The sequence below is a fragment of the Solanum lycopersicum genome, chromosome 6 (assembly GCF_036512215.1).
Source record: "Solanum lycopersicum chromosome 6, SLM_r2.1".
Lineage (NCBI taxonomy): Eukaryota > Viridiplantae > Streptophyta > Magnoliopsida > Solanales > Solanaceae > Solanum > Solanum lycopersicum.
In genome coordinates, this window is record NC_090805.1 from 41,194,107 (window position 1) to 41,221,618 (window position 27,512).

The window sequence follows — 27,512 nt, forward strand, 5'->3', positions numbered from 1 at the left end:
GGCCGGTGGTGAGTGGGTTGGGGTCAGGGATAGGGTAAAAAAAAAAAAAATTTTAAAATTGAATTTTTTTTAAATTGTTGTTTTCCCCCAAAAAAATGTAAATTTAAAATTGGATGAGAGTTTTGGAAAATGTTTTCCTTAATTTTTGAAGGGAAGTCTTTTCCTTAATTTTGAGCAAAATGAGTTGATTTGAAAAACATTTTTCAAAACTTTTGTACCAACCAAACATGAGAAAATTATTTTCCAGAAAATGTTTTCATTCATACCAAACACACTCTTAGTGTAATTGTTAATCAATTTGAGTTTTGAACGTTGGGTTGTTATTAGTCCGCCACTGGTTTCGAACCCAGTGGTTTTCATATTTATATATTATTATTTTTGTTATCATATCAAATTAAATTTTCATATTGATATAGGTAATTAAACTATAAGTTTATTGTATTATTTGAATACGGTTATGCAAATTGAATGAATTAAAACTTATACTTAGGTTTGAATTTTAGGAAATTAATTATATATAGTATTAATTGAATTTTTGGGTCTAGGCTAGACATTGAATAATTTGAGTGCTTATAGACTCGTCAACTTACAAATTATGCATATATACTTGATACATTGGAAAGATTTGGAGGCATTGAGTATAGAGAAAGTATTGAAGAAGTAGCTTGCTTGACTTCGGTTATTTGGTGGAGGTATGTTTTAGTTTATTTTATTTGATAGACAGACTCTTAATAGTGATCGATATGCATTGAATGATATTGTGAAGTCCTTTATGTACTTGATTGTGTGATTGTGTGATTTGTGTTTGGTCTGAAATCATGAGACCACGAAGTTTATAATCTTAAACCATCTCTATCGAAGTGATGCCTTGAATAAAGAAGACTTGATTAAATATTGTCAATATGGGTTAGGTTCGTTGAGTCGCCTAGCCTAACCTGAGATTTAATAGGGTTGGACTAAAATTTGTGAAATCTATTTAAGAAAAATCTATTTTTACCCCGGCCTAAATAAGTTTTCTAATTTGTGGGCCTTTAGAATTATCGATAGGACCCGCCCGTGGGCCAATAAAAATTAATTAAAAAATATAGTAAAATGTTAAAATTGAAGAGATAGCTTCTAACATATTCATACACCATAACTGCTTCTTCAAATTCTGACTCATCTGAGCAGTAATTGCTATATCTCGGTGGATATTGTTGAATTCACATGTAAATTAAAACAGGGCGGTTGTCTAGCGATCCCATAACTATAGACACATCGGCATGTTTTACTGCATTGATAAGTCAAATACAATTATTAGAATTTTTTCAAAAGCACTTCTAACAAAAAGACAGCAGTATAGATAATTTTGTTTGGGCTGTCAAATTGCTTTGCTTGTTATTTTCTGATTTTCTTCACAAAATTTCAGTGCGGGATACTCTTCTATTGTGCATTTATTTTCATTTTTGAGATATTTTTTCATTTTTCAAATTAATTTAATTATTTTATTTTTAAGATTATTTTTAAAATGGAACAATTTTTTTGGTCAAAATAATAGTTTATCTATGTTATTTTACTTTTTTAAACATTTACCTTTTAGTTTTAATACATTTTAACTAAAAATGGACAAACATCAGTTTATATTAAAACAAAAAAAAATATTATAACTTTTTTTTATTTTCCGTCCATTAAACACTTCCCTTTTAAAATATTCTTCTAATTTTAGCATTTATTTGATTTTCCAATGTGATGACTTCAATAATTTGACAATAATAAATAAGGGTAAAAATGAAAAATTATGTTCAATTTATGTCTTAGTCTACTTTCTTAAAGGGCGTGAGACATCTCAAAAATTCAATTATTATGAAATAAAGGGAGTATAATATCATTGACTAAAGAGTAATTTCTGAATAAATAACATTAATGAGAAAACGAGTATTTCAGAAATTACTTTGAATTTGGATATGAACTTGTAATTATTTTAGATTTTATGACTTATTAAAATTAATTATTTGACAAATACATGTTAATTTAATAACTATAGTAAAACAAATAAATTCCAAATTTCAATTTAAAATTTACAGGAGAATTCCAAATGATCTAGTGAGTCATTACACATACAACATAATTTTATATCTCTCATAACATTACTTCTAGATATTACTATACGAACATATAAACTAATATTGAACAATAACGGAAAAATTACTTTGCTATTTCGATATGACAAACATAACGACTTTATGACATAAACCATATAATTAGGTGCACGAGACTCCTAATTTTTGTAAAATCAATAAGTTGACTAGTAACATTGGTGGGTGAAAAATATATTTAATTTTTTTTATTTATATCGAATATTTAGATCAAATTAACATAATTTTTATTATTAGCTTAATTTTTGAATTTGATCGTCTCAAATCAAATTTAAAGGCAGCGTGTAGACTAATGAATGGTACGGGTACCCTTGACTTAAAAGTTGTTGAAACTTGAAAGAGTTCAATTTTAAATTTAAATAAATTAATAAGTGAAACCGTGTGTATTTAATCATTTCTTTCTTTCGGTAAACCGAAGTAATCATTCTAAAATAGAGCAAAATTAAGATCAAAGTGGCAATTTCATTATCTGTGATATCATTTTTTGTTCAAGGGTACAAACAAACTGAATTTCCTTTGAATAGAAACATAATATAAATAGTTCAAAGAATTAAGATATAACATTTCATTTTGAGCAAGAGCGGAAAGACATTTCCATTCGACACAATTCCCTTGCGACATGAATCATGTAGGGTCTATCATCAGCTGTGCATTTTTTAACAAGGTCCAAGTAGTCTTCCAACTGTCGTTGAATCTCAGTTCCATGTTCTTCTAAAATGATGGGATCTAGTACATTATCCTCTTCAAGCAAGCCCGTAACCACATACACATCCAATATTATGGTTTTAGAGTGTTTTGTTGCGTTGTTGATCTCTACGGCAGAGAAGTAACGGATGGGAATTCTGCAATTTCCATCGCATAAAGCAAGAAACTCCTCAAGCACCGCACTGCCGTTCTTTAAATAACAATCATGCTCTTTCTTCCGCCTCACAGCACAAGCAGAGGAGAGAAGATTTTTCGTTGTTGCGAGTACCCTGAAGAAAGGCATCACCATCTAATTTACAAGTAACTAGAAGCTATGAACAAGTGGGAAGCTGCTGATCTTAATTTGTGCATTCAATTCCACACAAAATTATGCCGACTTGATTGGGCTCTCTTTAAGAATTTCCAAGCACTTTCCTTGTAGTTGTTTGTCAAGTTTTTCCCAATACAACACATTAATTAATGGAAATGTTTGTTTAGTTGACTTTTCTTTTAATAATTGTGTTGGTCCAATCATACTTGTTCAATTTACAGAATCAACATATAAACACTTATATTTTATCTATTTTAACTTAAATATTACTAGACTCATCTAACACACTTCTCAATACATCAAATTTAATAAAATTAAAGGATAATTTTATAAATTACTCTATTATTTTTTGTTTCTTCTAAAAGTTGCGCTCAATAATGAATAACTTGGACAGAAGGAGTATTATTTATTTATGTTATGGAGTTGACTCAGTGCCCGACTTTTGGGTAAAGCCAATGAAACACAAACCTCTACATCTCCTATTTTATCTTTTTACTCTCTTCTTTTATTACTTGTTTATTTTTAATTTTAGTTATTTTTAATTGCTTATCTATTTTTGACAATATAAGAAAAAATAAGAAAAAGAACAATCTTCACCTATATAAATAACAAATATAAAATTTATATTTGTATGATATAATAAAGTTCACACAATACGCTCCATAGCAAACATATATATATATATATAATTCGCTATACATATACAATTGAAGCAAATTATATAAAACGGGGTGTACGAAATGAAAAAGAGAAAGAGATTTGGACAGAAAATTGTATAAAATGAAGTATATAAAATAAATTGTATAATTATAAGTGCATAAGACAATTATATACAATTTATTTGTATAAAACGAGAAAGGAAGAAAGGCAAAAGAGACTTGGACGGGGACTATACAATTAAATGAAATTGTATAAAACGAGAGAAAAATTATCTATAATTTGAATTTGTATAAAACGAGAAAGAGAAAAGATAAAAAAAACTTGAGCAGAAAAATGCTTTTATTGTATAATTGTAAGTGTATAAGATAGAGATATATATATTTGCATGTGTGTACATAATTTTCTATTGCTTTATACAATAAAAAGCACAATTTATATAATTCTATGGTATAAAGCGAGAGAGACGAGCGAAGAAAGCGAAAGAGAGGATGAAGAGTGGCGAGCGAGAATATGAGGGAGAGAGGGAATGACAAATAATTTGATGTGGAACACAAATAAATCAAATGGTAACTACTATATTTGCTTTATATTATTATCCCTAAAAAAAATTATCTATTATATCCTCAATTAATTATTTTTAAAAAAGTAAAATTTGTTGAAAATCTTATGTTTTAAATTTATATGCTTCATAAGTAATATAGATAAAATGATAAATTTAATATGTTAATCATTATTGTTATAATAGGTGTAACAATTTAAAAATGAATAAGTAATTAAGAAGGGTACTATAGTTTCTGTTCGACATCTTTGTTTCATAATATAATTGGCCTTTTACTGATAATCAAGAACCACTTTCTTTCTATATTCATGGTCAAATGTTAATTAAAGATTAATCCTCTAGATTTTCAAGGATTGCTCTTTTAAGTTGTGCTCGCCTTTTTATTCTGAGTAGTAAATATTTGGCAGGCTTGTAACTCAATTTTTGCCCTAATTTTGGTTCTCATTGAATTGTGACTAACAAAAAACTGAAAACTTCGTAAACCTAAATAAAACTTGTAAGCACCAAAATTTCAAAACCCATAGAATTGTCAAGTACATAAATAAGAACCCATCTTCTTTTTCTCCTTTGCTTACTGCGAACTCTTTTTTTTACCTATGTATGTGTAAAAAACTTTCATAAACCCATTCAACAAAACATAAAAAACTGAAGAAAAAATTAAAGATAAAGAGAAAACAGAAGAAAAATATGAAACCATTCAACTAAATAAAAGAACAACGAATCGTACCTTAGAAGTGCAGCAACTTCGAGTCTGAGAAAGTTGAAGAAAGCTTTGAGCTTTTGATAAAAGGAGCGGAAGTGGGGGTGAAGGACACGTATAATCCACGTGTAATGAAGTTAAACCATGGAAATTAATGTAATATGACAAAAATACCCTAATCAAATATGAATAGGACTATAAACACACGTTGAAACTCACACTTCTATATAGGTAGAATAGAAAGAAAAAATTAACGTAATATGACAAAAATACCCTAATCAAATATGAATATGACTATAAATACACACGTTGAAACTCACACTTCTACATAGGTAGAAAGAAAAAATTAATGTAATATGACAAAAATACCCTAATCAAATATGAATATGACTATAAACACACACGTTGAAACTCACACTTCTAGATAGGTAGAAAAGAAAAGAAAGAAAGAAAGAAAAGCTTTGCAATGTGAGGTCTAAGTTAGAGACCTAAAACACATCAAATAGATGATTCAAAGGGAGCCTCATCCTTGAAAAAAACTATATACATAGAAAGACTATATTCAAAACTGTGAATATGATATATAGTTGATAGCATAAAGAATTCTAGCAAAAGATGACCATATTAAGCTCTACATATGTCTTCCAAATATCCCAACAAATATAAATAGGCATAAGCTTATGGACATCATAAAAATATGTTTTTTAGCCACTATTTCATAATTAGCAATCTAACTTTGTGATAAAAATGTGGTCCATTGTTTTCTTCAAAGCACAAGTTATGCCTACAAGATAAGTTCAATGCATGAAGTTTTTAAGGCATACTGTTATAAATTAAATTTATGTTCCAAGATATACAAGTTATGTCATGAACGGCATAAGTTCTCTTTTAGAAATTTATACATTAATGTTTTAAGATATAATTTCTTACCACTAAACTTATATCATATATAGAGAATAACATGTGCCTAGCAAAAATAATTGTCTTGCGAATTTTGTTTTCCTTTTTAGATTTTTTTCTTTTCAATAATAGGGTTATTTTTGTCTTATTACTATAGTGTTAAAAGAACAAATATTTACAGTCACATATTTGAGAGTCCGTTTGGATTGACTTACAAAAAGCAATTTTTAAAAAATACTTTTGAAAGTGTGAAACTTATTTTTAAAATAAGTAGTTATGTGTTTGGATAAAAGTCCTGAAATTGAAAAAAAAGTTGTTGATGTGTTTGATAAATAAGTGTTGGTAATCACTTTTTTTAATCAAAATTTTAAATGCCCTGTTAACATGATAAAAAGTTGATTAACGTAAGGTTTTTATACTTTAAAAAAAATAAAACAAAATTAATTTATATTTTACATAATAACATTCCTATCATTCACATATTTATTTATCATCACAAATTATTTATAAATAATAATAATAATAATAATAATTATAATATAATAATAATATATAATAATAATAATAAGAAAATAATAATAATAAGAAGAAGAAGAAGAAGAAGAAAATAATAATAATAATAAATAAGAAAATAATAATAATAATAATAAATAAGAAAATAATAAAATAATAATAAAAATAAAATAAGAAACTATAATAATAATAATAATTATAATTATAATAATAAATAATAATAAAATAATAATAATAATAAAAATTATAATTAAATAAGAAATAATAATAATAATAATAATAGTAATAATAATAATAATAATAATAATATAAATGATAATAATAATAATAATAATAATAATAAAAATAATAATAATAATAAAATAAATAATAATAAAATAAATAATAATAACAATAATAAAAATTAGGGCAAATTTTATATATATAGCAAATATTAAATTAAGAATTTTGTGCGTTTGACAAAGTTTTCAAAATTCCATTCCGTAGCAAAATTGTAGTTTGCTACGGATGTGCTTTTTGTATGATTTATACATTTTAATTGTTTAAATTAAAAAGGGTTATAACTTCCTTTAGATGAAAAAGGAAAAAAATCCCAGCAATCACGCAGATTCTGTTTCAATATAATTTCATTCCTTCTTCGTCTTATTCAATCAAAAGAACTCCATTTTAATCCGTTCAAAAAATCGATCAAGCTATTGAAACTGTCAGTTTATACGAAGTGTATAAATATATTGAACTGTTGAATGTTTATGCGAATCTGTCAATTATATAGATATACCTATTTGTTTTTGGTGAATTTTATAAGTGTATGAAATTGTTGTATGTTTATACGAATTCGTCAGTTATATACATATACCTATTTCATGTTTTTTTCGTGAATTGTATATTTGTATAAAGCTTTAATTTGTGTATGTAAAGGCTGAAACTGTTGTATAAGTGTATGAAACTGTTATATGTTTATACGAATTTGTCAGCTCTATACATATACCTATTTAGTTTACATATACCTAAGATAGATTATACATTTGTACAACCACAACTGTATAAACAAACAACACAAACACAAAAACAGATACTAAGATTATATTTTATAAAATCACAATTACATAAAACATGAATCAACACAAACACAAAACAGATACTAAGATAGATTATACATTTATATATTTATACAACCACAATTGTATAAACAAACAGTATAATACATGAATCAAAACAAAAATATAAATATAATATAAAATTGAAATATATGGACAACGATTATACAAATACCTTATGATGTTCAAATAACCCAGAACCAAGAGCTTCATTTTCAACTTTCATTTTCTTACTTGACCCATCAACAACATCGGCATGATCTTTCACACCTCCATCCACAAATCTAGTTGGGTCATTCCTCAATTTGAATTTGATCATTTGCATGGTGTTCGGTTTAGACATTGAACCTGAAATCTTCCCAAAATTCTGAGTTAGACCCAAGAAAAACGATGGGTGTTCAAAATTATACGTCATGTGAATCTCTTCGATGGAGATTGAACATCCATTGTTTGAACAAAAAATCTAAAGGGATTATGAAGTGAAGTGAAAAATTAGTTTGAAGAAATTGAAAAAAATAAACAACAATTGATAAAGTGAGATGAGTTTTTGGGCTCTACGTAAAGTTTTTGAAATACTTTAGTGAACCGAAAGACGTGCTAGAGAAATTGGAAATGTGAAATTGAATTTGTGGAGATAATTAAGGAGAAATTGAAGAAAAGAAGAATAGATTGTATAACATGAAGGGAAAAGAGAAAAAAGAGGGTTTTGTTTTGGGGAATTTTTTTGGAAAAATTAGTAAATTAGTCAAAATAAATAACATATTTAGTAAAAATATTCATACTTTATAAATATTAGCAATAATGTCAAAAATGTCATTATTTTAAAAAAATTATGTGTCCCAATTTTCTTCCTATTTTATCTCTCTTTTTCAATTAATTCTATATATCTTTTTTTTTAAAAAAAAATCATTCTCTCTCATATTTATCTTTTCAAATTGTAATTTTTTTTTCTCTCTCATGGTTATCTTTTCTCATTTTCCTCCAACATTCAAGTTGCAAATATTTTTTTGCCATATATTTTGGTTATTTTTTTAATCCAAAATTGAATCAACAAGAATCTCTTTGATTAAGGTATCTCTAATCTTTATCCTATTTTCAGATTTCTTTTCTAATTTTATTTTTCTTTAAATCTTAAAAAAATGTTGTTTGTATTTTTCAATTTCCGTTATGATTTACTCTCCAATGGCTGAATCCAAGAGGCTTACTAGAGGTATTCATCTTAATCAACCAATTTCTGGTGATTTTTCATCCTTTAATTTATTTATTACTTAACAAATAGTGTATAATGTATGATCCGCTGCTAAAATGAGGGAAGAAAGAGGGTAAGAACATTTACAAGACTCATTGGTGTGCAAAACCTTCCTCAAATTCAGAACGGAAATGTGGAATCTTTGTCTACTCGTGAGGATCTTGAAAAAGACGACGAAGATCGGATAGTTGTCGAAGAATTTTCTATTAGTTTGTTTTGTATTTATAGTTCTTTTTTAGAATTTGGTATGCTTTCTTAATTTGTATTCAAATCACTATGTATACTATCAATATTTGTATTTATTAAAAATTGCATGTTGCATGGTTTATGAATCTTGTATTTGTCCCTAATTTGTATTTATCCAAATGTATGTCAACTAGTTATGTATTTTATTTATAAGAAGAACAACTTTCTATTAGTTTATTTATATTCGAATACAAATACAAATAATAGACATATTAGAATGAATATGACTTAGAAAAGGAAACAAGATTTTGAAAAGAAAAATAAATACACAATGAAAAATATATACGAATACAAATGTATTTATTAAATAGCTACATTTTATTTGATATACATATTGGAATGAATACAAACTAATAAAGATATGTCAACTGAATTTGACATTTTTTTCTAATTTGTATTTATTCTAAAGGTATGTCAACTAGTTATGTATTTTATTTAAGAATGAGTACACCAAATATTCAATTATTTCTTTTCAAATTTTATATTTCATTCACTTTTTCATCTTACTAATTTTTTGTATTTTATATATTATTATACAAAATTCTAAATAAAAACTAGAATAAATAGAAATACAAATAAAATACACATTGAAATGAATACATACAGGATTTTTGAAGAAGAAAAAACTATATAGGGAAAAAATATATGAAAATACAAATATATTTCTTAAATGACTATATAGATTAATTCGGCATTCCTATCGGAATGAATACAAACTAATAAAAAACTATAATAAATATAAATAGAATATATTGTGGAATGAATATAATTTTAAAAAGGTAAAAATTTTAGAGAAAAAAAAACAAAATTTAAATTTTATTTGAAAATGTAACTGATGAGAAAATTAAGGATGCTTGTCTTTTTTGAAATATTCTCTCCTTAATTTTCTCCTTTTTGTTATTAAATAATTATATTCTTTAAATAAAAATAAATAATAAAAACATAAATAAGATACATAACAAACTAAATGACATTTTTACTAAATATTGAAATTGTTGCTAATGAGTCCTCTTAAATGCTAAAATATTGACATTTTAAAAAATTAATAATAAATATAATAACAATAAAATAACAATAATAATTAATAATAATAATTAAAAAAAGGAATTAGGGGTAATAAAATAATATACTTGGTCAACATAAAATGACTTTTAAGTTAAAAAAAAAAATACTCTCACCTAACTTTTAGCTTCTGCCTTAAAATAAATCATACTTAAAATAAATCATTTTGATAATTATCAAACACTCTAATAAATTAAAAACTGACTTTTAAATTAGTTTGACTAACTTTGAAGCTCATCCAAACATGGCTTTGGGAGGTAAAAAGTTAAAAGACTTCTCTATGATATGAACATTTCAGTGAATAAACCCTAGTCAATTGCTTCACCCCATATGTCAATACCATGTTCACCCTTTAATTTTATAAGTTTTTGCATGGATTACCTCTTAGATGGACTGCTATTTAATTTTTGCTTGTTATTCATTTAAGAAAAATTTGTGGATCAAAGTATCTCTATCTATTCATACAGAATTTATTCTGACATTGTATGTTTAGAATATTTTATCTTTTTGAAATTATGTTTTTTCTCTCATTTGTCATATGTTTTATAAGAATTAAGTTATGCAATATAAATTGCATAGTATTTTAAAATTTGTGTTTAAGTTTTCAGAAATTAGAGATATATATGCTTTTTGCACATATGTTCTTTTATGTGTTTTACATAAAAAAAAAAATAACTAATATGAGATGATAGGATACATGCGTATGTGGGTTCATTATTATTTATATTTTTGAGAAATATATTGTGCTCTCAATATACAACATAATTTTATATCTTTCATAATATAATTATTGATATTATGGTGCAAACATATAAATTAATATAAAAAAATTACCTTGTTGTTTGAATGTTGGAAATATAATGATTTTAATCAGGTGTACGAGACTTTTTTTTTTTTTAATGACGGGTAGGAAATAGAGATATGTTTACAACTTGTGAAGAAAATGGATTTATTTGGATCTGGTCACCTCGGATTCAAACGCGGTGTGTAGATTAATGAATAAGTACCCTTGACTTGAAATGTTCCTTTTTGGGTTTTCTTAGTTTCTATGGGTTGTTGAAACTTGAAAGAGTAATTTAAATATAGTATTAATTTATTAGTGAAACCGTGTGTGTTTCTAATAAATTACGATCAAAACAACAATTAATTAATCATTTGCACTAGCTTTTATTGCAGATAATGATGGCGCTGTGCATATATGTGGTCACACTTCAACTTGATCAATTATTTTATTTAGGATAATAAGGGAGAGTTCGATTATTGAAAGATTTTAATTTAACTATATTTGACAATCTGACTTTTACTTCTTGTGAAAATGAAATGCTTTAAAAAAGATGTATATGTATCATTTTAAATATTAACATAATCAAACCGGAATAAAATATTCTGGAATATTGTCTCTTCTTTCGTTATTCACTTTGTAATTTAATTACTAGTATCTTATTTGTTGTTGGTATTTCTTACGTTTACTATGTACTATGTTCACATGCTATTTCCAAAATTCAGAACTCAATCAAGGAAATGAAAAACAAATATATATTTTTTGCCAAGTAGTAATATTTAAAGGCTGATAAGTACTATTGGCGCATAATTAATATAACATGTTCAATCAACTACTAATTATTTAAACAAATCATTGAATCGTAACTGATCATCAATTATATATGTATTTGTATGATATTATATTGTCAAAGCTACATTATATATATTCCCAGTAATGAAATTCCTAGATCCAAAAATTAAATATTGAACCCAAACAAAAGTACAAAATATTAAATCTATATATTTTCGGCTGATACATACAAGTACAAAATATTAAATTTATATATTTTCCGTTGATCTATACACATGAAAAGTCAAATATGAATGATATTTTGATGCTCTATAATTAAACGAATATCCTGTCTATCATCAAGCTAGCTATAATCAAATATCCTCATTTAACCAAGATATATATACTTACAAATCTTAAACTCTTCAAAAATAATTATTAAATGTGATTTATCTTATAACGTGAAAATGTTTATCATAGAGTTTAAACTCAAAAACAACTTGATATTATACTGAAAAAATTGTTAATGAATCACTAAATTACCTCATCCATATTTTATGAGGGAAGAATGTTTTTCGAACTAATTAATTGAGTAACATTCGAAAGGTACCCTTTGATGTAAAATACGGAAACGTTCGTAGCTTGCAATATGTCACGACACTATTCTTAAGAATTTTCACTGGTTTAAATATATTTTTATGCTTTAGCAAGTCCTTCTAATAATAAACTAGGTGCATATAATTTGATAATAGTCATTTTCATAGAAAATCCCGTAGAAAATAGATCAATCTCTATATATTGAAGTGAAAAGAACTTCGAGAATTTAGGGATTGTCTGGGGTCATGGATAAGGAGAGTTAATTTCACGATAAAATTTTTAGCATTTTTTATTTCCTTGTTTGGTTGGAAAGCTTGGGATAGCTTATCTCAAGATTATGAATTAGTACCGAGATAAGTTATCTCTTATATTGGGTGGTATAATTATTTCGAGATAACTTATCATGGGAATACATAAACAAAAATATTTATGTTAAATAAAATAAAAGTTTTATTTTAAAAAGTGAATAACTAAAGTTAGCAAAGAAAATATAAAAAAATTAAATAAAGTGAAGGATAATTTTGTAAAATAAATTAGTTATTCTAAAAAATTATCAATTTATATTATTTTAAATATCACAAATCAAATAATAAATAGAAAACAATCTCAGCACAATTTACATCATCATAACTGATCTCAACATAACTTATTCCATTATAACTCATATTCAAACCAAACAATTTCTTATAGTCTAAGACATATCTAAATTCGAATACGAACGTACACGAAAAAAATATCTTCACATTAATCATCATAAATATCCATTAAATCTAAATGTAATCATGACAATAAAGACTAAACAGGATATATAAAATCAAAAATTTCCCAGCTTATATTAAAATGCAATAAAATAGCCATTAAACAATATTTCGTAGATTATTATTATTATTATTATTATTATTATTATTATTATTTTGAAATTTATATATAAATTAATATTAAAAGTAAAATAATGATGTAATTACCAAAAATGTCAAAGAAATAGTTTGGCAGGAGGCACACAAATCACAATTACTGCGGTGCTTCCTACTCCACTTGCGTCTTCCCAATTTTGTCTTTTTTCACAAATATTCAAAACTACTCCATCTCAATTCGTAATGATCCACTTGCATTACTGTTATTTTTAGCATAATTTTTCATATTAATCATAATATTAAAAATTTATGATATAATTAATTACTCTTTTTAGTTGTAACATCAGAAATTATTAATCAAATTATAAACATTCCAATTAAGAAGAAATTAAATTAATAGAATAAATTTCAACTAAGAAAGATTAAATTCTAAAAACATAAATAAAGATATATAGCTAGAAAAAAATTCCTAATTAATGACGTAGTTTTTATAAGACGTGTAAAAAATAAATAATTGATGTTTCCCTTTTGCACCTAATTGCTTGTCCACTTTTGAATCGATACACCTATTAAGAAATCAATAATTGATATAATGAGTTTATCATGTTACCCCTATTAATTATGAAGTATATTAATTAAAAACTTAATATTTCCAATTAGTTCTATATTTTCCAAAAATAATTAATTTTGTGGTATAATGGATAAAAAAAAGATTGTTCTTTCTTGATTTGTCAAAATGAACAAGTAATAAGGGACAACTAAAAAAGGAAATATGCATAAATAATTAGGGATAGAGGCAGGAACGACTTAACGTAGTTGGGGGCCTAAAGCAAAATTTCAGTTCGAGACCTAATATAAACAAACTTCGTATAGACATTGATTCAAATTTTATTTTTATAAGTATAAGTTAACAAATATTGAATAAAGATAAAAGTTGAACCATAGAATCTCGTGAAGTAGATGACTTAATATACACCATTTTAATATGCTTGTTGTAACACTTGAAGCTAAAAAAAAATTAAAAAAATAATTTATAATTCACTTTGTTCAACACTTTTCATTATTAATTCTTATTTTTCACGAAGTAAAAAAAATATTAAAATAATATATTTTTATAATATCATACTTCTAATCAATATTAAATAATTTTTTATAAAAAAAAATTTAACACATAATTTATTTTTAATAAAAATATGAAACTAAAATATAGAGCCGGCCTTAGGACGAGTATGGAAGGGGTAGGATATTCCAATTCAAGATTATAACGATCCTAATTAATTTATAAATTGTGTGTCAAAGAATTGCCACTTGGCCATGAAGGTGGTGGATTCCAGTTTAGAGCAAATACAACTTTTTAAAGAAGAAAAATAAAAATCATAAACAAATGCCCATAGCAGGACTCAATCAAAGTATTCAACACAAAATCATAAACAGCGAATGGAATGATTCAAAAATCAAATAAACACTTCTTTCCGTCTATTTTTATTTGTTTAATTTACTAGATCTTTAGTTTAATTTAATAGATTTTTTTAAGGATAGTAAACAGAATAATTATTATCCTTAACAAGCAGATTATTTAATATAATAAATTTAATGCTTTAGAAATATATTAAAATAATTATAATTAATAATAAATTATTTCTTATAAACCTATCTAAAAAGTAGGCTCTTATTTCAACACGTTTTTCTCTTTTATATTGAAAGTAGCTGGTCAATTCCAAATGTTGAATAGGAAAAAAGTCAACAATGATTAGTTATTTCTCTATATTATTGATATTATAATTCTTCAATAAATTTTAAGAAGATAAAAAGTATTTAAATTGTACAATCTTAAAATTAAAAATATATAAAATACATCAAAAAGAAAAGGAAAGTTAATAAGGACTTACATATTTAAGACAAAAATATCTTTGCCACGTAATAAAAATTAACCATTTAATTGATGCCATCGAGTCAACTTTGACAAACGAGCACAACTTTCAACATGCAGATGAGTCCCACATGTATCTCAGAAACAAAAGATGAAAAGCATTTGAAAATTACAAATTCTATAAAATGCCTCTTCATTTCCATGAACTCCTTCAACTTTATTCAATACTCTTCTATCCATCGGCTCCGAGATCTTCTTTTCCAACTTTATTCAATACACTTGCCGGAGGCCATTTTCACCGGAATCTTTTTTTTCCCGGTGAAAGTTTGAACCCACACTGTTATTTCTAGGTAGAAGTAGTAGATAATATCATGTGAAAAACATCACAAGTTTTTGAAGACTTGTGATTAATTACTTGAGATTTTTTTATTTGGAGGAAAGAGAAAAACAGAGAAGATGATAGGGAGGGCGGGCTTGTTGTTGGTACTGTTGATAGCAACGATAACGACTATTGGAGCTGAAACGACGTCGTTAAAAAGGGTAAACAGAAATGCGTATGCGACTATGATGTATATGGGAACTCCGAGGGACTACGAGTTTTATGTGGCGACTCGAGTAATGCTCCGATCACTTACCCGGCTAGGAGTTGAAGCCGATCTCGTTGTTATTGCTTCACTTGACGTTCCTCTTCACTGGGTTCAAACTCTGTAAGTTTTCATTTTTTCTCCTTTTCTCTGTTTATTATCTTTTGGTGGTTTTCTGCTAAAATGCGCTGTCACCTTGGGCGTGGCTCTCAGGTACCACCTAGATATGATACATAACCTAATTGCCCGAAAAATATACTTTTCCAGTCATTTTTGGTTCTATAGTTATGAATCTGGTAATTTTATATTTTGAAGAGTGAATTGGCACAAAATTTAAGAATTTTTTATAATTTTTAAATTTTATAGTCTTAAATTAAAATTGGGTCAAATGTATAAAATTGTCTTGTAATTTTAAACATTACGAGTGAAAAGCTGAAATTAAAATATTATCAAAAAAGATAAAAAATACATTCTTTTTTAAAAATACTAAAAAAGAAAAAAAATCCAAAAAAAATATTACATTTATTAAAACGTACCTCATAAAAATACTTCTATTCTTATTTACAATTATAACTTGCTTGTTATGAACCTCGTTGTAGGGTGTTATATTTGTTAGTCAGACTAGATTCAAATATTGATAAAAAATTACTTGCCACTCTTTCGTAACCCTCTCGAGAAAACTACAATTTGTCACCTTGAGTCTTGACTACAATTTGTCACCTTGATATTTTTTTCAACACTTGTTTTAGCTATTTGAATAATTTGGTAGCATTGTCATCTACTTTTGGGGTTTTGAGCTTGTGCTTTGTGCTTGTTGGGCCCACGCCAAGCTGATTAAAAAGCCAAAGACTTGATAAGGATTATAATTGGGTGACGTGGAAGCCATCTTATTTGTAATTGCCTAATTAAATAAGAATTTTGCGTTATGGCTTTGGTACAGGTAATAGGGAGGGGCAAATTAGGAAACTAATTGGCAATTTGGTTAATTTTATTTTTGCCAGCTTAAACATACGCTGGCACGGCCAAGATATTTTAACTGTTTCATGCTATGTGACGACAATCAAAGACAGAGGTGATATAGTTAGGATATTTGTTTTAGCTTTTTTAGGAATACATGATAAGAATTTATTTGATTTGATTTCTTATTTGGTATTTCATATTTATTTTAGAATCGAACTAATTTAAATTCGTATTAAAAGTATGCTTCGGAGCTTCTTACCCATGCGACTTTTATATTAATTAAAAATAAAGGATACCTAATTAGAAACTGATTAATTGGCGTAAATTTGGATGATAATTATATTAAATAGTTTCAACCTCATTCTTTTTTATGATTTATAAGATAAGAATAGCAAAAATATGATAATAGTGCTCCAAGCCTTTGGTCTAAGTCACCAAAAATATTATCTCTTGGACAAACATATTATCATTGAGTTGAAAATCGTGCATATCACTTTGGTTGTAAAAGAAAAAAAAGTGATAACTTTGTAGTAAAAAAGTGGTTTATTTCAAAATTATAGTGCTATCTGACATATAAGTAGAATAAAGATAAAAATTTTCTGACACAGAGCCAAGTTTTGATTGGATGGGTTGCTTCTTGGAAGTGCACCTTGCCCTTTAATTTGTTCTTTCCACATATAATATAATAATATATTGCCACTTCAATGCTTTTGGGAAGTCGCTCAAAGCACTGCTGGATCATGTGACTGGTTACTGAATGTAGACCCGAGAATGATACTCCGATCGATTTAATTTATATCTAGTTTTAACTTAATATAAAATTTATATATACAACGAAGAATGCATTGTATCTGAAATAAACTTAAAAGAAAAGCATGAAAATAAATTGAAATGGAACAAGTGTATTCTTCAGAGGATTAAAGAACACTTAATACTCCAGATAAAAGTTGTATTTCTTGTTACATAATAAGACTTGCCTAAGTATGAACCAATCTACGAGTTCTAATGGTCCATATGTCATGTGTTTATTCTATCTAGTACACTAAACTATTTTAATTTATTTATTTGACTCGATTAAGGCTATGTACACATCAACCTTTTTAGATTTCGCTTGTGAACTACACACGGATTTTTTTATTGTTGTTATATACAGATGAAGTTACTAGTTTATTCTTCTTTCTTTTGGTACATTATTAGAAAGCAGAGTAGGCAGGTTATTACTTAACAGTAATCAAAAGTATCCACTTCATTAGAATATTTGTTTGCACTTTGTGTTTTATACAATGTTGCCTTTCGGTAATATTTTAAGTGAGCTTATTTCAGGTTCCATACCATAGTGGGGATCTAAAGTGGTGTATCTCAGGTTATGTTTAAAAATCTAGCAATTGAATTGTAGCTATGTCGTGATTTATGAATATTATATTGTGAAAGGATTAGTATTAACCAATGAACAATTTCATCTGATAGGTGATCGCTTATTTGATGCACCTAGCAGTCATTTTACCCTGCAACTTGAATAAATTCATTTGTTACGTTTCAATTTTAGATAAGATGGTTTACCAAAGTTATTATTGGAATGAGATGATTTTAAATGTCGCGATAAGGACAATTAGGGTTCATATAACGACCTCAAACTTAGATGATGCACGTAGTCACTTGTGGGGGACATGTGTGCAAAGGTATCCATGACATGTAAAAACTATATGAACCTTGAAAATGAAGTAGTAATCCGTTATGTTCTTGGTATGCAGAGAACAGGAAGATGGTGCAAAGGTAGTGAGAGTTAAAAATCTGAACAATCCGTATTGTATCAACCCTAATTGGAGATTCAAGCTCACACTGAACAAACTTTATGCGTGGAGCCTCGTGGATTATGACAGGGTTGTCATGCTTGATGCAGATAACCTTTTCCTCCAGAAAACTGATGAACTGTTCCAATGTGGCCAGTTTTGTGCTGTCTTCATCAATCCCTGCATCTTCCACACTGGTCTCTTCGTCTTACAGGTAACAGAATTCGATCTTCAATAGTATTCTTTTCCTGACAGATTAATTTGCTAATGATAGCTACTCCTCTTGTATCACTATAGATATGGGCATAGATTTTGAAATCTAAATTTTACTTACAAAAGCTAAATTGCAGCCATCAAAAATGGTGTTCAATGACATGATTCATGAGATAGAGATTGGGAGGGAAAATCAAGACGGTGCAGACCAAGGTTTTATTGGAGGTCACTTCCCTGATTTACTTGATCGGCCGATGTTCCACCCTACTCTTAATGGTACGCAGCTCCAGGGAAGTTACAGGCTTCCTCTAGGATATCAAATGGACGCGTCTTATTATTGTAAGTTTGAGACTCTGAGCGTGTTATCTGAACAAAGTTCATCATATTTCACAAGTTATAATGATTGTCTACTTTTATTTCTATAGATCTCAAACTCCACTGGTCGGTACCTTGTGGACCTAATAGTGTCATTACATTTCCTGGTGCTCCATGGTTAAAACCATGGTATTGGTGGTCATGGCCTGTCTTACCTTTGGGCATCCAGTGGCATGAACAGCGACGTCTAACTGTTGGGTAAGATTAGAACCTTTTTTGCTTTGTAATATGTTTAGAACTCTTTTTGCTTTGTGTGATTTATACCTGAAAGTTGATCATCTTACTCAAGAAATTGTTATTGCCAATCAGTTTCTTCTTTTATTTCTTCTCTTCCTGTTACTCGCGCTAGTTTCTTCGTGAAGTGCACCCTGAATCTGCAGGATTTGATGTACTTTTTGGTTATAACTTGAGACTTCTCAATAGCATCAATTCACCTGTTTGATATTTGGCAGGTACGGTGCTGAGATGATAGCAGTACTGATCCAATCTATATTCTACCTAGGAATAATTGCAGTGACACGCCTAGCACGCCCAAATTTATCAAAGTTGTGCTATCGCCATGATGATAGCAAGAGTGCCTTGTTACTACGAACTGGCCTTAAATTGATTGCGATATGGTCTATTCTTGCTGCCTACACAGTTCCTTTCTTCGTGATTCCATGTACAGTTCATCCACTAGTTGGCTGGAGTCTCTACTTACTCGGCTCTTTTTCACTATCATGTATAACAGTGAATGCATTTCTTTTGCCGATGCTACCTGTTTTAGTGCCATGGGTTGGAATCCTTGGGGCACTTTTAGTGATGGCTTACCCTTGGTACAACGACGGTGTTGTAAGAGCAATGGCTGTATTTACATACGCCTTTTGTGCCTCCCCAGCATTATGGATGGCATTGGTTAAAATCAAGTGCTCTCTTCATGTTTCACTTGAGAGGGAAGGATTCTTGCCCAAGATAAGTGAATCTACAGCACCTGCTGGTTCTAACAAACTCTATTGAAATTCGATAAGTTGAAGCAATCAACAGGAGAACTAATACTTCAGAAACATCTCCAAACTTTTTGCTTGGGAGACTTGGAGTCTGCGCTTGCTGCTTCAGTATGTGCTCTTAATTAGGAACGAATTCTGTGAGTGAGTTTAGAATTGGGAGTATGTTTGTGTTGTACATGAACCATCTCTGGTCTCTTGAATGCTACTCCACGAAAAAGATTATTTCTGTTGCTAAAATGTATGTGTAATAGGTTTTTCAAAATTTATTCATGGATTTACGGTGAAATCAGTAAAGAACAAAAGTATGAGATTATTTATTTACCTTATTCATGCATTTAAAGAATTGTCAATGCTTTGTCCACCATCTCCAGAATCTTGAAGCATGTCATTTATGGAAAGGCATGCAATAACGATCGCCAAAAGGAAAGAAAAAAATGCATATCAATGCTTATTAGAAAGATGAGAACCACAATCAAATTCCATACAAACAATAACCCGTGTTCTATATGTATATTGTTTACAATGGTAAAAGAACCAACTTAAGGAGCAAGGTGGACATCAGGATGGTCGAGCCCAGTGTCTTCACATAATACAGCAGTTCTGTTGGGACTCGAGCATCTCCGGTGATCTGTAAACCATAAGAAGAAAAACTGCTCAATCACAATTAAAGATACTTCGAAACATCAAAACAGTTACAGGGGTTTCATTTTCATGCAGATACAGTGATAAGACATGAAAACAAAAACGTCTTCAAATGAAGAAGAGGGCTCATTTCCAAGAAACGTGGGTTAGCACCAAAGATTCAGATATCATCAAAAAGATGGTGGATAGACTGAGGAATTCTCCTCATTTTCTAACATAAGCCATCAATTTTGTTCTTCCTTTATAATGTATCACAAGGTTCTTTACCCAGCTGTTTTCCCTTTTGAAACTGGGATAGTTGTCACACAGGATACAGTCCAAAGATAACTTTGAACTTCATAATGTAGCTCTCTACAGAAGAGGGAAGAGAAAGGGTGGTCGAGAAGTGCACATGCTTGCTGTCCATAAGGTTAAAGCAAATCAGCAAAAACCCTTACAAATATCTGCACGCTTCCATATTTGCATGGACTTTTTACTGTTGAAGCTGGAGGTATTAACAAGCACGTCCATTAACATCCTAGTTGAAAATTGCAACCATTGTGCAACCACCAAAATATTGTTTTCCTCATCTGTATTGTTTGATTAACTTGCCTCAATAGGTTTTCCCAGTAAATAGTACTCCCTCTGTCGTAATTTATGTGGCACCCTTTGACTAAAGCACAAAGTTCAAGAAAAAGAGAGAAAATTGTGGGTATAAAACAAACCTTAGACATTTTTGTGGCTACAACTTATTTTATTGAGGGCAATTGGGGAATATTAAAGTTGAGTTGTTTCTAATAATAAAAAGGTGACATTCTTTTTGGGACAGACTAAAAAAAGAGTGTCACATAAATTGAGACAATGGGACTGAGACTTAATATCTCCACCCTTCAGCGTCAAGATTAACAGAAATCTTATGGTGGTTTAATCTAAGGTCCACATAAAGCGGTGTTAACGGTATCACAAGAAAAAAGGATATCTTGATCAGACTGCAGTTGAGTTTTGTAGGAATGGTTTGTTTAGTCAAAAAGTTTGAGCCAAGAAGTGGAACTTTCCGGCTTTAATAGGATCCTATCATAAGGTAATACAGTTGACACACATGATCAGCGCTTATATCTAATATAGACTATAAAAGATACTTGCATGCATGCTTTACGTCCATCCTCTTTAGGCAAATTGTATAGGCCAAAAGCTTAAATGCCTAAAATTTCCAGGTAAAACAAGGAAAAAGGGCATGATTCCAGCAATTAACTGCTACCGATAGATCAACACCCAGACAACTTAATTTGAATGGAATTCTGAAGATGCTAGAGCACTTACAGTTGTCCAAGAGTTGATATATCAAAGTCTGGAGCAAGTTCCTGCACTATATCGTTTGGTGGTTGGCCACATTCTTGCATTTTCTGCATAAGCTCAACAATTTTGTTGAAGTTGCTTGGCTCAGTTTCATAAACTTTGTTTAGAACTCTGATAAGTTCATACTGCTGCCTGTAACGATCATATTCTTCACCGCTTAACTTGGCTTTATTGTCTTCCAACCATTTTGGATATCTTTCTCCAATTTCTCTCATAGGTTCATGAAGAATTTCCTTTGAAAGAAGCTGCTGCATCATGGTCTCTACAATAGACTCCATGTCCTAGCAATTAGTCAATCAAAATAGTTACAAATCCATTCCAAACAAGTTAGAAGAAGAAACATATAAGAATAATAAATGCACTAGAGAGAATGCTTAGTCCCTACATGGACATTCTGGATGATCGCAGAAAATGAACAGAAAACAAAGGAATTGAACATTTTAGGAGCTATTCGCTACTAAATTTCTTTTGTACTTTTTGGTGTACATAAGGTATCTCTTTATGTTTTAGATAGTACAATGGACTTTTAAAAGGCTTAGTAAAATAGTCGTGTTGTGTTATCTGAGGTACAATGGTGGTGCAATTGATAGAATGATTTTGGCTTATTAACAACAACAAACCCAGTGCAATCCCACTAAGTAGGGTTTGAGCAGGTATAGCGTACGCAGACCTTACCACTACCTCGTGGAGATAGAGAGGCAATTTGACTTATTAACAGAAAAGAAAAAGAGAATAAGGCAACTGGAAGCTTTCATACTATAGGTAACCAAAACTTCAAAGCAAATCCAAGCTGTGAACACCTTTCATGGCTCTGATAGACAAAGAAACCTATGCCAAGCCAATAGTGCAGATTCCAAACCATATAACACCTTAATCCAAAAGTGCACAGCAACCAAACTCTTTCTAGCCTCCCATTCAATTAGTACAAAACTATTGAGTCTTTCTAATTTCTCATTCAACGCATTCAAATGTTTCATCATGTTCAATATTGTCCACCTCTATTTTTAAAAGACTGTTGTAATTAACATTCCAATGTTGTCCCCCACTCCAGCCAATGAGAAAGCTGTCTCAGCGCTTTGCTCTTAACAGTCCTACGTTATTCTTATATGATCCATAACTGTACTTCATTTGCGTTATTAAGTAGGAGGAATCAAGAAGATGAAACAGAGATCTAGCCAAAGCTGAACCTTCATAACCAGAACAATTTCCTTACCAGGAAAAACAAGCTATTCAAACAGCTAGATATTGAAAAGTAAAGTAGCATATAAATCAATAATGATATCCAAAATCCTAAGCAGAGAAATCCCAAAGTAGAGGAAACAGGACCTAAGAATGTAATAGGCTTTGAAAGGGGCACGTCCTGGATAGGTTCCTCCAAAGGGTCTTTAGAAGTGTGGCAGTTCTCTACTTTGGAGGATTCAGTCAACAAAACCAAACAATTTAATGAAATTCATTCTTTGGAACAAGAAGTTTCATTCAGCTTCCTTAGTCCACTGATCTACATATGCAATTTTATTTTATTTTTGATTAGGACAGATCAACATATGCGATTCGAACTGATTTATACAGTATATGTTGGTCCAAACATACTTAACAAGCCAACTAAAAACAAGACTACAACAACTTCCACAATCTGCAGAATGTTTAAAATCATTGAAAAGCCTTGAGATCTTACATCAATTCATCACCAAAAGTTTCCCATGCATAGAAGCAATCATTTAGTCAGCTGAAAATATTAATTATGTTCATAATGAAGCAAAATGCTTTCTCTTAACTATATCAATATATTAACATCCTCTTTCCTCATCACCCTCCCTTTCCCGAACATCCATATGTAGGAGAACCAAATGTCTCGATCATTATACAAATTTTCTGAAAGGGACTTCACACTCAACTATGAAGCTTCACAAGAGATGGATATTTTGCAGTTTCAATATTCACCGTTCCATACAAAACATACACCAGTATAAACCCACAAAATGGGCCACTATTCATTAGAAAGAACTAAAGAGAAAAAAGCAACAAACTTAAACATTAAAAAAGCATAAGAAATATACCTGAGAACCAGCCAGCTCCTCAAACTGTTTGACCCAATCCTCCATCATTGGATCACTTCCAAAGTTCTCCACACTGGGTCTTGGCCCTGCCACTGATTCCAATCCTTTAACAGCCTCTCTTGTCTGCTCTCTAAGCTTATCAAGAGCTTCCGAGACATGCGAGTCCTTCACCTCCTTGGCAGCCTTTTGCTTCCCTTTATTCTTAGCTTTCAAATTGGGTAACGACATCCCAAGCCCTTGAACCTCACTAGGCATACAAGAACTCTCTTTCTTGCCCTCTCCATCCCCATTTCTACAATCAAAATCAACCCTTTTCAATCACAGCTCAAAATTCAACCCCATTAGCTAAAACATAAGTAAAGATTTACATGCCACAAGAGAAAGCAGAAAAAACCTTTGAGAAGCAGTAGTGAGATTGAGGCTCTGAAAATCATCCAAAGCACCTAAAAATAATGAATTTCCAATCAAAATCAATTCAATCTTCTCCTCAAAATCAAACACTTACCTCATAACTGTTGCTTTCGGTGTGAAAAAAAAACATTAATATCAAACACTGTATTCACTCCAAAGCAACTGACTATATAGGCAAGAAACAGGTTAATAGAAATAAATTGGTCGAAATGGGTAAAAGGGTGTTTGCTACTTACTGTCAAGAAGTTGGTCTAAATCATCAGAGTGGTCCGTAGCCATGGATGCCTCTAAGCTCCGCGTCTCCTCTATTGCCAAAACCTAATCTTTTTGAATCAAAGATAATGAATAAAAATTGAGATTTAATTTATATAGAGGGTGTGGGTAGTATAATGACGTATTTTTTGGCGGAAAAGCCGACAAAGGGAAATAGGGTTTTGCGAAAAATTTTATTACTAATGAGGCACAATATATGAGGGAGTACTTTATTACTATTTCCCGTCTCTATTTACTTGTATCTCTATTTATTTGTTCATATTTTTTTAGTATGTATTCTTTATTTACTTGTCTATTTTAATAAATCAAGAAAAGATAATAATTTTTTTCTAAAATGTCTTTATTTAATTCTAGAAAATTTTTAATAATATAGAGTTGTAATGCATGTTTTTTGAAACCAGAAAATACATTTATTATATTTGAGAGTTGCATAATCTTTTAAGTTAATGGTTAAACAGTAACTAACCTATGATAATAATTGATGCGTTAATATTTGTGTCACTTCTAAAGTAGACAACTAAATAAGGACAGAGAGTATTATTTTTACACATGTGGGACCTGCACTTTATTTTTCTTCTTTTTCTCTTATTTTTTTTTGGTGGAATGGTCTGATGGACCCTCATGCTTGTATCAGTTTGTATTGTAGACTCTTCTATTTAATATTTTGTCAACTGAACCCTTAAACTCCACCAAAATGATATTTTTAAGCTCCTCCAATCATGTGTGTAGCTCACTCTCTTTTATTTAATTGACATGTCATATCCAAGTAAGATATATTAATGTCGTATCATAATTATTTCATAACTATTTTTATAAATTATTAACCAAAATTATTTAATAAAACGTAAAATAATAACATTTTAATTTATTATTGACATCTCTCATCCTCCCATTTTTCACTATTTGACCACCAAAAGAAAGTCATCGCCGGTATCATAAATCCAACTGTAAAATCCAACATAGCATTTTCGATTTTTCGACATGGATAACAATACAAACTGGTCGGAGAAGGTAGAAGATCTTATCGATGTCAGTGAAATCGATGGAGCCATTTTGTCGTCTTCATTTTTGCCGGCGTCGTCTCCACATTTGCCGGCGAAATCAAAGTAACAACAATCTAAGCCACCTAACAACCACTAACGATAACATAAGCCACCTAACAACCAGATCTGACCAAACTTTTCATAATCCAATGCCAACTACTATTTCACACCCAAATTGCTTACAAATACAAGAATAATTTTGACAGTAAAAGAGGTCAAATTACTCATTAGAGATATTAACAATTATATTTATTCCACTAATTTTCTGATTTTTTCTTTGCTTATTATGTTCAAAAAAAATTCAATTCCATTTTTTACTTAGGGTAACAAAAAATAAAAAACAAACGAAAAAAAGAAAAACAAGAAAGAAGTTGAAAAGGAACAAGAAAGGCAGAAAGAGAGAAATTGAGGTATGGGAGGGAAAGAACGGAAAGTGATGATTGAAGAGGGAAAAAATAGAAATGGGTGGGGGAAAGAAGAAAGAAGTGAAAGAAAAAAGAAGATAAATAACATAGGGTGTGGATAAAAATGAAAAATGGAGTTGGGCTTGGGGTGGCTAAAAGAATAGTAGTGTGGGGAAGAAGATGGAGTATTTTCCTTTTAAAATTTATTCTTTTCTTTTTTTTTTAATAATTTTAATAATTTAAAAGTAAAAATTAAAATTCTAAATATCATGTTCACTTGCCTTTATAGGCGTGTGACAACACTCTCTTGCCAACTCATCTATATTAATGCCACATAAAGATGGTCAATGGTAAGAGGAGTTTAATATGTTGTGTTAAGTTGAGTATAAGGGTTCAGCTAACAAAATGTTAAGTAGAAGAGTCACCAATAAAAACTGATACAAGTATAAGAGTCTATCAGATCATTCCGCTTTTTTTTTTCTCTTTCCTCTTTTTTTTCTTTAAATCTATTTTGAAACTAATTTAAGTACTCTATCATTTTGTACATATTAAAATAATTCTTTTATCTTATTATATTAGTCAAATTTTTTAAATTTTTTATTAATTCAAAAGGCATGAGAATAAAAAATTCAACTTAATTCTTTAAATGGTCATTTATATTATAAAATTGACCACCAAAATTATTTCTATTTCTTTTCTTCCATTTTCATTTATAGTAAATTAAAAATTTCCACTTTTGTATTTCGTATTATTTTAATTTTACTTTTAAAATTTATCAAAGAATTCTTTTTACTTATTTGAAAATTGATTTTGATCATGAAAATTTGAAATATACCTTTCAAACTTGAAGGTATATTCAAATTTGAAAAACATGTTAGTATATATGTTTTTAAACTCATTTTTCACTTTTGATATTATATTAAAGTACATTCAAACAAAAATATTATTTCAAATATTCTTTTATTAGAGTAAAGCATACTATTATTATCAAATGGTGCTCCTTATATTTCAAATACAGTAACACACACACACACACACACATATATATATATATATATATTCAGTTTATACTGAATAAAAAATTATATATATAATCATCATGATATTCAGATCAGCTTGCATACTCCTTAACTAATTTTACTAAATATTTTGTTGAGTTCATCTCATAAATTTGTCAACTTTTGTTATTTAATTGCTATAAGTAATTGTTAAAAAGGAATAGTAATTAGAGTTGAAAATAAAAGATTTGGTGGTTGGTAAATTGGTAAAATTTGCAATCATTTTTGACTTTGCTATATTTACATATGTCATTAGTGACATATGCATGATTTTCTCCTTCTATAAATAAAACATTCTTGCTCATTTGTTATACACCAAGTTAGAGAGAAAAATACCATTTTGAGAGCAAAGTGAGGCATTCCATACACTCT

General features: G+C 29.1%; 2 protein-coding genes and 1 long non-coding RNA gene across 4 annotated transcripts; 1 reads left to right on the forward strand and 2 right to left on the reverse strand.

Moving 5' to 3' along the window:
- Positions 1–2,577: 2,577 nt before the first annotated feature.
- Positions 2,578–5,222, reverse strand: LOC101247729 (uncharacterized). The gene is made up of 2 exons (XR_742110.4): positions 5,097–5,222; positions 2,578–4,963 (listed from the first exon to the last, which is right to left on the reverse strand). It is a non-coding gene; the product is annotated as an uncharacterized lncRNA (long non-coding RNA).
- A 9,869-nt stretch (positions 5,223–15,091) lies between these two features.
- On the forward strand, positions 15,092–20,238 carry LOC101247438 (putative glucuronosyltransferase PGSIP8). 2 transcript variants are annotated; one of them, XM_069298757.1, is made up of 5 exons: positions 15,092–15,716; positions 18,305–18,557; positions 18,694–18,895; positions 18,982–19,129; positions 19,384–20,238. In XM_069298757.1, exons 1-5 carry the CDS (start codon positions 15,466–15,468, stop codon positions 19,925–19,927), a joined length of 1,398 nt encoding a protein of 465 aa, XP_069154858.1. In that variant the 5' UTR covers positions 15,092–15,465; the 3' UTR covers positions 19,928–20,238. The 2 variants fall into 2 exon arrangements, with proteins under 2 accessions (XP_069154858.1, XP_010322898.1); XM_010324596.4 differs by lacking the exon at positions 15,092–15,716 and adding an exon at positions 16,058–18,232.
- A 102-nt stretch (positions 20,239–20,340) lies between these two features.
- Positions 20,341–24,816, reverse strand: LOC101252997 (peroxisome biogenesis protein 19-2). The gene is made up of 5 exons (XM_004241953.5): positions 24,599–24,816; positions 24,346–24,394; positions 23,952–24,243; positions 21,859–22,175; positions 20,341–20,545 (listed from the first exon to the last, which is right to left on the reverse strand). Exons 1-5 carry the CDS (start codon positions 24,639–24,641, stop codon positions 20,500–20,502), a joined length of 747 nt encoding a protein of 248 aa, XP_004242001.2. The 5' UTR covers positions 24,642–24,816; the 3' UTR covers positions 20,341–20,499.
- Between the last annotated feature and the right edge of the window lie 2,696 nt (positions 24,817–27,512).